An 11,314-nucleotide genomic window follows, 5' to 3' on the forward strand; every position below is an offset into this window, starting at 1 on the left:
CACCCAGGCGGTGGGCCTGCCGAGCTGCTGGCTGGGGTCACGCCACCCAGCTGTGCCCACAGCCCTCCGTCAGGCTGTCGAGAAACGGAGGCTCATTACATGGTGGGGAATAACGAGCAGGGCAGACTCGTACCCCCGGCTGTGGCCAAACCCTGGGAGGCGAGGGGTTGTTGGGGTGGCACCTGGTGCCCGGGGGCTGCCTGCGCTGGGCTCTGCCCCCGCACCCGGAGGGGGAACAGTGCCCGCGGATGGTTTGGCTGCAACTCTTTAACCTCTTAAGGCTTAACTGAAAGGAGGGGGGCAAAGAAAAAGAAACCAGGCCGAGAACAGTTTTTTCGGATGGCGTTCCTGATGCAATAAGTCCCTCTGAAATTTGATTTGCAGCCGTGGCCAGCAAGGTATGGGAAGCAGAGTGGGCTTCAATAATTCATTGCTCATTAAAACCCGCTGGCCACAGCCAGGGGAGCCCGTCACATCTTTGCATTAAAAAGGAGGCTGGAGATTTATATACATAGACTAGTCCCCTCCTCCCCCCCCCCGTCCAGGCCTGGCTTATTTATCTTCATTCCTCTCTCTAGGGCACAACCAGGTTCATGTTCTTCAAGCGCCGCTTTTTGAAACCGCCACAATGACCTGGCGCTCTTGGTGATGGGGTGGTGGGGGAGTTCAAACCAGCATTAGCCATGCAGGCTTCTGCCATGCAAGCGGGGCGGCTGGCACTGCCCTCCAGGCCCCACGGCCCTGCCCCGCGTGCGGGCGAGCAGCAAAGGCAGCCATGCCCCGCAGAGCTGCAGGTCCTACCAGCGCTCCGGGGAAGCTCTGTAGAGCGGGGCTTACTGGACACGCCGGCACATCCTTGCGATGCGTGGATATAAGGGGTTAAGCATTAGTTATCACTGGTGACCTTCAGACTGTGGGATGGCGGTGGTGCTTGGCCGGGGGCCGGGGAACTGAGTGCAGGTGGGTTATGAGCCGCGGCCTCTCGGCATGCCCAGCTGCCGGGATACTGAGTGGGGCAGACACGTGCCCAGTTGCCCAAGAGTCCACCCCAGCACAGGGTCTGCAGGGTCTGGGTGGGCAGTGGGGCCGTGCTGGGGCGGGGATCGCAGCAGAGGGTGCCAAGGCTGCGGTGTGGGCACATCACCTGCTCCCCACACTGCCATGGTCCAGCACAGGGGCTGGGGGGTCCTGGGGCAGTGCTGCAGGTGGGGGAGTTGGACCCCATCAGCACCAGTGTCCCTGCAGGAGGTGTGGCGGTCTGTCCCCAGGGCGTTGGTGAATTTCAACACCACCACCCGCCCCCAGCCCCCTCCTGGCAATGGGACTTGAGGTGGCAGCTGAACCATCTGGAGCTGTTTGATAAGGTCTACCGGGCAATAGGGCGCCTACCGAGAGGGTGTCCCCTGTCTTCCTGCGCTCTCCCTGCCCGGAGCAAGCCATGACCCCCCCGCTGCACCCACCTGCAGGTAGTGGTAGGCCAAGTCTTGATGGCAGGACTTGGATTTCAGCAAGGCTTTGTCAATGGTGGCGGAGGCTTTCTGGCACACTTCCCGGGCATGGCTAAGTGTCAGCGTGGACCAGGAGCCCCTCTTAATGTAGTTGGAGTCATTGTTGATAGGGATATTGGTGCAAGGGGTGACCTTGAGGTCGTTATTGCTCTTGGAGGATTTCAGCATGTGCTCGCTGATGGTATTGTAAGCGTGCATGAAATACTTCGGCTGGCTGTGGTCCGGCTGCCGGCCCAGTGTCATGAGGCCCATTGGGTTGCGGTAGCTGCAGGTATCGCTGTCTAAGTTGTCATCTGAGCTCCACCAGCCTGATATGTTGGATCTGGTCCTGCGCTTGGGCTCAGAGGTCTTCGCTCTGTCTTTGCTCTTGCTCCTCCGGTTTTGCTTGGGGTCATCCGCCCCCTTCTTGCCATTCACGTTGCCTTTGGTGGGGCCCTCCAGAGACTGGGACTTGGCGAATAGCTTCTGGACAGAGTGGACAAGGTGCCGGATGCGCCCAGGGCTCTCGCTCCGGTGCTTTGCATCGCTCCTCTGAAACTGGAGGGTGCTGAAGCCATCTCTGTGGATGGGCAGCTGCTTCTCAAACTGGTCAAGGAGGTTTGCAGGCAGGCGGTTGATTTTAGTGGCTTGGGCATGGCTCGGAAAAGGGTTGTCGTCTGGGACCTCAAAGTGGGAGTTGTAATGGATGCGGGGGAAAGTGCTGCTGTTGGAGATCTGGTTGTTGAGTGGAAGGAGACAGTCGCCATGGAGGGTATTCTGGGCTGGGAATCGGGGATCCATGGTGAAGGAATCGGTGGGGCTGAGAAGATATGGGTTCCTGTCCTGGGGGGCATAAAGAGAGTCTTGAGGGGAGTCCAGGTTATCGGAGAGGTGGCGGCTTCTGTTATCTCCTAAGCCCTTCATGGTCCCGGTGTTTCCTAGACCATCGCTCAGGGACGGTGTGGCAGAGCCCTTGCAGGAGCACCGACCCTGCTCCCCCGCAGACCTCCCTGCACCTGGAGGGAGAGGACAGATGCTCAGAGCATGCCGAGAACCCCTTTGGCAGTCCCCTCCTCACCGGGGCGTCCTTGCGAGGGCTGTCCCAGCTCTAAAAGGAAATGCCACCAAAGTTAAGGGACGAAGGAGAGAAGCGGGATGGGAGAGAGATGACATGGCAGGAGGGGAGGAGAAGGGGCATGAGACCAGGGGCTGGAGAGAACAGGGTACAGGAGAGGAGGAGGGGAAGGATTCATTCTTTCTAGCTGCGGTGTAAGTGCTTGTGTGTCTCAGTGCTCAACCACAGGCTGCTTAAATAATGCTGCTGCTATTTTTCGGGTCTCTGCACATGTTTATTTAATAGAGTCCCTTCCCCAGCCAGCGTAACAAAGGCTGGCAGGGGTGCTGCCAGCAAATCACTGCTCCTGTCCCATTTGTTCAGGGGGCTGGAGAAAAACCTGCTGTCAAACACTGCACACGGGCTTTGCATGAGCCAAGGGAAGTCTGGAGCCGAGCATCCCGTCTTCTGCATTATGCTTCGTGTTTCTGTGGTTACGGGATCTCGGAAGGGGGCTGGCAGCCCTGCTCTGTGTGTTGTGTGCAGCTGCGCTAATGCGATATGATGTCAAACGTCTCCTCTCCAACAAGCGCCTCAGTTTATGGCAGGTTTTACCCCCGAGGAAATTGTTTCAGTAGCTACGATGTGAGCAGAGGTGTTTCTGAACACTCAGAGCCGGACCTGAGAAGCTGTTTGCTGCTCGGTTGATCTTTCCTGCCTTGCTGCATGGCTCCTGGGGGAGCTGTGTCACCCTCCGAGCCTGGCTGTCTGTCCCTCGCTACGGCCCTCCTCTGCCATGGCGAGGGGCTGAGGTTGGCCACCCGTGGTGGAGACACCCCTGCGGGGCGGTAGAGGGGGGCAGCCGGGCACAGAGGACCCCCTCGGGGCAGGGGAGCCCCTCGCTGAAGGGATCTCGACTGCACTTACCCCCGTCCTGCTTGGCTCAGGGGGATCCTCGTCTGCGCTGGGTTATACAGGGAAAAAAGACAAACTTTTTGGGGCTGCTTAAAGAAAACCAATGAACGCATAGATTAATTGAGCTGTCAGTCAATGAGTTGATTTTCCATACTTAAAGCCTATTTGAAATCATGTAGTGTATCAACTAATTCTTATTTCCCTTTACCTTTTAGTTTAGTCTCTTATTTCCTTTTTGGTTTAGTTTGAGTGTCGCTTAAAGGCAACGTAGCAAACACTGAAGCATCCTATCGGTGTAAAAATCTGGAGAATGAGATCCTAGGTGACTTTTTCAAAATCCAGGGCCCCAAAACATGTACACGTAGCTGAATGGCTGCTCCTTGGTAAGACGAAGGGGCTGCTCTGGGAGCTGGGATGACAGAGCTCTCTGCAGACAAGGCATTTTCCAGCACCAGGATGATCCAATGTTCCCCAACACGCACCTGGAAGGGGAAATACTTCCTCGACCCTCAGAGCCTCCAGTGAGTTTGTGAGGAAGAAAGCCATCGTTTGCTTATTCCTAGAGAACAAGTAGGATAATGGTGTGTCCCTGTGAGAAGCCGAGCGGGTAGGGCGGGCTCCTGGGTTCTCCCTGTTCAGCCACAAATGTGACTCCGGTCTCCCCGAGGAGCTCATCCTCCCGCACGCGGTCTGGTCAGCAAAAGCAGCCGGGGCTGAACTGGGGTGGGGAGCCGAGTCAGCGATCGCTGAAGGACGATAGGGATTGACAGGCTTGTTTTCCTTCCTCTCAAAGGGAAAAATGTAATAATAATGAAAGGCAGCTGAGGCTTTAAATAAGTGTTTGGAAGCACACACAAAAAAAGGGAGAAATACAATGTATTCCAGAGCACGATGGGTTTTAAAAAGTCTCCGTCCAACTCGGTCGCTCCCAGAGGGTTGGCAGAGTGAAGCCAGTGGTCCTGAAGCAGTGGTTTGCAGACAGCGGGAGAGCACAGCCTGGGCTCGCCGTCCCACTCCCACACAGCCACTCCTGCTCCCCCTCCGGCGAGTCCCGCTCCCGGTGGTCCTGCCATCCGCCCCGCCATGAGTGCGGCCAGGCGCACTCCTGGGCATTGCCAGCTGCCCTCCAGCACCCACGTGAACCTGCACGGCTCTTGTCCCCAGGGGATCCTGTGGCCCCACACAAGGCTTGCTCAGTCCTGTCCCACCTCTCCTGAAACCTACCCGGAGAAACTGTACAGCCCCATGGGCTGGGTTCTCTTGACTTGCTCCTGACCTGCGCCCTGCAGCTGGTCCAGCTGCCTCCACCTATAACCAACGCCACTGGGGCTTTGGTGGTGTGGGAGACACGGACAGTGCCCATGCGTTTTGGGGGTGAGGACATGGCTGTTATCCTGGGGGAACTGTGGTACCAAAACTGCCCTTCTTGCCATAGCACCCAATGCAACATTAGCCTTGACTTAGTCCGGCTTAGTCCAGCAGCTCACGGTCCCTGTGGGTGCCATCCTTTCCCGTGGTGCTCTTCAGCGGCTAGGTGCCCCAGCCTCTCTGGAGTCCTTTGCCCACGGGACAGCATCCATGTGAGCCGGTGGAGCAGCAGTGGTTGCTGGCTGGAGAAGTGCCACAGAAGAGAGACTGGTGGATGTGCCAGGCAGCCCTTGCTCCTCCTTTGCGCAAGCTGGCATCAATGCAGCGGTTAAAGAGCAGTGACAAAAAGCCCCAGGAGATGTTCTCAACGGAAACTCTCTGGACAGAGGAGAAGGACGACGTGTAGAAGGACAGGCTCCAGACCGAGCCATCCATCTGGTCCTTTAAATTCCAGATGGCCGTAAATGGGCAAGCTCAGCCCTGCCCGACTTGGAGGGGAAGCCCTGCAGGTAGCGAGGAGCCCGAATCCTCCTCCCTGAACACCACCCTGATCTGCCCAGGCTCAGCTCTGCCCACTGTGGCCTCTTTATCCCTTCCTTCCATGCCCCAGCTCTGGACTCCCAGCAAAGTCCTTTGCTCAGGCTCAGCCGCCTGAGGACATCCCGGCTCTGACGGACACTGTGCTGCTTCTCCCATCTCTCTCCGTCTACAGGAGTCAGACAGTCCCTAAGGAGACAACACAGAGCTGATTTGATTATAATGGGATCTCTGGATATTGATAGTAAATACGTCTTTTCCTGCAAAGGGCAATCAATATTTGAAGTAGAAATCTCCCAGGCACTCCAGAGAGAGACTTCAGCCCCGTGACTGCTTTGCCATAAAGCACATCAGCATCACTGCCTTTGCGTTCACTGGGCCCCAGAATAAAGTAAAACTGCCTCAGGACTCAAAATAAATGCGGAAATGAAATGAAATTAAATAAATGAAATGAAAATAAATGAAATGCAATGAAAGCCTGGCTTGCACGGGAGGAGCGGGGCCAGACTGCTCAAGAATCAGAGGGGGCAGGGAGGAGTGACTGAGGGGCTGTGGGGACAAGCGGGAAGGGAGGAAAAGTGGAGTTTGGGGGTGGGCTGGAGGGGCAGGAGCAGAAGGGACGGGAAGGCAGGGAGCCAGGGAGGGCAGGGAACTCCCTCTCTGCCAGGCTGCTGTGCTCTCACTTCTGTATGGCCGATAGTTTATGGCCCCCTTTTCCTCCTGTGGGTTCTTGCGGGGCTGCCAACAAGTCCTGATCCTCCTGCCTGTCCTGCTTGCCCTGGCACCCCTTCCCTTGGTGGCCAGCCACAGTGTGGGGCACCAGCCTCGCTGCTGGGCAAGTGTCGGGTCAGGCTGGTGGGGCTGTCGGGACTCCCCCAGCCCCTGCTGCCCCCCATGCTGTGTTTGCTGCATCCTCTGCGAGCTGGCTTCCCTTTAAGACGGATTAAACTGTTTTCATTAGATTTCAATTACTCTCTGCAATCCTTGGCACTTTCTTGAGACGTGGGATCAAGGAAGGGAAAAACCCAACAAGCCTCTTCCCCGCCATCTTTTTTAATTTGGAAGGATGAAAAAGCTTGAAATTAAATCTCCCAAATCCATGATCCTGCAGCTTGCACACTGGGCAAGGGCTGTCACCCAGGACAGCCGCCCGGTGCCCTGCTGTGTCCCCTGCCCCGAGTCAGGCACCACGGCAAGGAGGTGGACGGCCCCTGACCACAGGGAAGGCACCCAGAGTGGTGGGCAGGAGAAGACCATGGTTAGCAGATGGTCCCCGCGGGGGCTGCCGGGGCACGGACAGGATGCAGCCCTCAGCCCAGGGGAAGGGGCTGGTCATGCTGCATGGCCCCGTCACCTTCCTTCCCCTCAACTTGTGTTTTTTCAGGATTGCCCTTCCTCTTCCCCGTGGCTTTGCTGATGCTCTGAGGTCTCTGAGATGCAGTGGATGACCTGACCATTATGGCAGTTTTGTGTGTCCCAAACCACGCTGAAGCCCAGCTGGAGTGAGCCCCCGGACACGGCTTGCAGCAGCAACGCTGGAGCCGGCACAGAGCGGCTGCACTGAATTCACTTACGGCAGCACCTCCTGCAAAACACACCTGCAGCTCCAGACACTGAGCAGTGTATGAGAACGCAAATCATGCAGGAGATGATAGCTTTGCCTGGAGAAGCTTCCTGCTCAGCAGGACCTCCTCTCCTCCCCGGGCTGAGCGCTGCCAATGTTCCCCTCCTGTAGGACCCACAGCTGCTGCGCTAGTCTACTGTGAGTGGGAGATGGAGCTGGTCTGGGGGCTGCCGAAACTGGTGGGCGATGGTTCACTCCACTTCAGGAAGACTGAATCACATCTTCATTGTGAGCTGAAAAGCCGCCGTTGTTGTAAGAGATACTTCAATGACTGCAAATATTTGCTTCTCTGTCTGTTTTTAACAGCTAAGAGATTAGGCTGGCCCGAACTCTGGGGAGAGCAGGAGGTAACCAAAAGAAACTGGATGGAGAAGAGGCGACAGCTGCAATGCAGCGCAGATACTAGCAAAGCAATGATTTCTGAGCTATCTGTCCCATCCTTGCTCTCATGTACCTGCCCAGCTTATGGCTGTCCATCCAGCCAGTTGCCCAGTAGGGCAGTGTGTGGTGAATCCTTGAAATTATGGTTTGTAACTCCTGGCAGAAAGTGTGAGCGAGAAGTCTGTCAAAATGTCACTCAGGGCAGCACCAGGGCAGAAGTCCAATGAGCTGCCCCGGAGATGTCTGTCTGTCTTTGCAATCCTATAAAGCTCTGAAGTTTCTACTATCCATCCAGGATCTCTATGGTGGCAACTCCAGCCTGCGATGTGTTGTCTGTCCACCCTGCACATGGCGAACAGATCTCCTTACTCCTTTCCACCCTTGAAGACCAGCTTCATGTCTCCGTGGAGATACTCCACGAGGCTATGCACTGTGTCCTTGAGAGGATGGCTGCCCAGGAGACACTGGACACGGGTCCGTCTCCATCTCCCCACAGTAATTCCTTCCCCGTTGCTGTGACATGGTGAGTGCAGCAGCCAGAGGACCACTGCTCCACAGGGGCTGCTCTTTGCCTCTTCTGAACAGGCTCAAGCCCCAGGATACAAAACAACGAAGTTTGGGAGGCCTCTGTGCTTGTGAGAGGGCAGAGCACCTCCTGCAAGCCAACCATGTTAGGGACCACTGGCTTTGATCAGCTTCTGCACTGGGGCTCTGCGGACATGGGACATGGGCAAACCAGCTGCCACTGCCCACCATGCCTCCTTTTTAACTTTTGGGGTGGAGGTGGGTTCCCAGGAGAAACTACCCTCTGGGTGCCCGTGGGCCAAATTCCTGACTTAAATGCTGCAAAACCACCTTAAACTGCTTATACTGAGGACACGGAAAAGACAGAGCAGAGGACAGGGCAAACCCACTGCCCTCTCTCAGCGAGGAGGGGATAAGAGGATGAAATGACCTTCTCGCCATTCTTGCCTCGCTGCCTCCTGCCTCGGTCCCTCCCCAGGATTTCACTTTGCAATTCGCTGATGGTCACAAGTCCGATGCGCGGCAGAGCCAGCCGGAGCTGGGGGTCACCGGGCAGGGCTGGCTCCTTCTCACCAAGCCAGACGGGCCACAGGTTGCTCTGAGAGCACCCCGACGGTCACCCAGATTTCTGCCTCTTGTGCGCACGTGCTGGGACTGCACCACGAGGGCAAAGACACGTCTGTGTGGCTGTGGGTTGTGTGTGGGTGTGTGTTTGTGCGCTGTTGCCAGTGGTGTGCATGGTGGAGATGTGGGTATGGGGATCAGGCTTGCCCTGCCAGGCACCGGAGGTGGCCACGAGGGAGGTCAGACCTACCTCTGCAGCTTCTGCGGCGCAAGGGACTGCAGTCCATGTGCGGGTGCTTCTGCTCCTGGAGAAACTGGGGAGCTGCTGGCACTGGCCTGGTGGCTGCATCTCACCTCCCACGGCCAGCAGTGGGTGCAGGCTCTGCGCTACTGCCCTCCCTTCTACCACACCTTTGGCACACCTCTTCCATGCAAGAAGTCTGTCCTCTCCCTGGTCCCCCTCTTCTGCAAACACAGCCACGGCTGCCCTGACCGAACAGTGCCTCAATCCAGAAACAAGCACTTGAAGAGCTCTTCTTTCTCCCCAAAATCACAGCTGAAAGCATCGTTCCCCCCTTCCTTCGCTTCCTTCTCCTCTCTGCCTCCCCCTCACAGCTTAGCAATAGATCTGCCATTCCCACCAGCAGAGCTTTCCAGCAGCTTCTCAGTTTGTTCCCTGTGGAACCACTAAAGCGGCTGCCCCCATGCTGCACGCAACCCAGGGGCCTTCGTCCTTGCGAAATGGAGGGGGGAACCTACCACCTCCCGGGAGAGCCCATCTCTCTTACCTTAACCTCTGTCATGTCCCATCTAAAGAACATAATGCACTGCAAAAATCACCGCACCTATGCAAAACACCAGGCACCAGACATACAGCCAGATCTTGGTCCAGGTGATGGCAGCAAGAAGCCAGAGACCCTCTCGCCAGGCTTCAGGAAGGTGGCGTTTGTACAGCAATCATGGGCTTGTTTAGGTTGGAAGGCATCTCTTGAGATCACAACCTTTGAAGCAGGGTTCACTTGAACAGGTCTGGTCCGGGAGGGACATGTACTACTGAGGCAGGGCTGGCCACGAAGGGCCAGGAGGCCTTTGAGGTGCTGCTCAGGTGAGGCAGGTAGAAGCATCAGGAGAAGCAGCAACCTGCAAAACGGGGCTGCTCAGGGCATAAGTCCTCCAGAAGAAAGAAACCCCGGTCCTGACAGGGCTGCAGGCACCCTTTGGAGTCTCCTAGTCCTGCCCTCTGCTGATCAGCTCTTGCAGGGCTCCACATACCATAATCTCCCACGTAAACCTCAGCCCAGCCATCCAAGCTGGCTGCAAACACATGGGTGGCTTTTATATATAGAAACCCAGCAGCATGCTAATAACTAGCTAGATAAGGAATAAATGATTCGCAACCTGCAGAAGAAAAATTACTCCCCTCACCCTGCCGCAAGAAGCTTAAAAAATTGTACACTGTGGTGTAGGTGACGTTGGTACTGCCTACACGCATGAATTCAAATGTTCCCTGAATTAGCAGGAACACTTCATGTGGCATTCAGCGAGGGGGGCCGCCGGCTTCCAGGGCGTTGCATTAATGATGATTCAAAGAGTTCAGAATCTAATCGCAGGGGATAAAAATAGCCGGCTTCTACTTAGAACAATTCATTATACAACAGACCTTCCTCCAGCCTCCTTCTGCCACTCGTTTCTCCCTGGGAAGTTTCCCACTGCTGCCGGGGAGCTTCGTCCCAGGGGCAGAGCAGGTACCAAGGACCGAGCAGCAGGCAACGCTGCCCATCCCGGGCTGCTGAGAAGACCTTAAGCCAGGTCTCCTGAGGAGCACCTGTGGGGTTCATGTCATCTGGGCTTTCCCACTGAGATGTGTGACAGCATCACTAGGGGAATTGAGGCACACACGCCTTTTGCCCCTCGCTCTCCGTACAGTAGCTTCCAGCGACTCATGTGTCTCATCTACCCAGGATACCTCCTTAGGGGATGGGTGAATTGCTTCACGAGGGCCAGGCTGCCCGTTGCCCAAAGGTGTCCCAACGGGCTCGCCAAGCTCATCTACAAATCCAACTTCCAGGCAGCTAACGCTGGATGAAGCAAATCCCTGTGTAGGCTACATGGGTGTATGAGCTCGAGAAAGTGTGCAGCACTGATTTATCAATGCTACTGAGTCCCAGGTCAGTGGTGGAAGGATCTCCTCACATCTCACTTCACCTGTGAATAAGTGGTTTGTGCCTTTTTAATGAGGAATCTGCATATGAGTCCCGAGGCCTCATGGTAGCTGAATAGTGCCCTGCAGCCCTGGGAGCCTTGGGGTCTCCTGCCTGTTCTTCAGGCAAAGGGATATCTCTGCTGGGACTGCCAGTTGATGCCCTCTGGGGTGATGGCGGGGGATGGGGGCTGACCGGAGCCATCCCAAAACAGACAAAGAATAATTTTTCTTACTTATATGCTCTAGATACTACTTGTATTATTTTTTGTTTGGGTTTATTTTTTTTGGTAGCAGCACAACCAAATGCTGTGAAAATCAATGGCTGCAATATGACAAAGATTTTTGACTTCAGGTGTTGACTAAGCTGGAGGAGCAGATGAACTCTTGAGAGAGACAGAGAACTTATTTTCATGCAAATGTCACTGGTAATATAATCAACTCTCAAGGGAACAAAACCCTGGAAACTTTACAACCTATTTGTCTGTCCCTAAATAGAAGTTTCTCAAAGTTCTCCAGAAGATGGGATCTGCTCTGAAGAAGGAGATGCAAAGCATTAAGTAGGTCAAATGAGACAAATGAAGGCAAGATGAGAAAGGGAGAGTTTTCAGGAAGAAAACAGGAAAGCTGATGAGATGGAGTGGAAGGACCAGGGCAGC

The 11,314-nt window shown here is 55.6% G+C and overlaps 1 protein-coding gene across 1 annotated transcript in view; it reads right to left on the reverse strand.

Annotated features, from left to right (window-relative positions):
• LOC104287622 (disks large-associated protein 4-like) overlaps window positions 1-2,411 on the reverse strand; it is a 17,028-nt gene extending 14,617 nt beyond the window's left edge. The window contains exon 1 of the mRNA XM_009886346.1: window positions 1,461-2,411. Coding sequence (XP_009884648.1) covers window positions 1,461-2,411 — 951 coding nt within the window. The remainder of the gene's footprint in view (window positions 1-1,460) is intronic.
• Between the last annotated feature and the right edge of the window lie 8,903 nt (window positions 2,412-11,314).

Source organism: Charadrius vociferus, unplaced genomic scaffold, assembly GCF_000708025.1.
Source record: "Charadrius vociferus isolate BGI_N301 unplaced genomic scaffold, ASM70802v2 scaffold225, whole genome shotgun sequence".
Lineage (NCBI taxonomy): Eukaryota > Metazoa > Chordata > Aves > Charadriiformes > Charadriidae > Charadrius > Charadrius vociferus.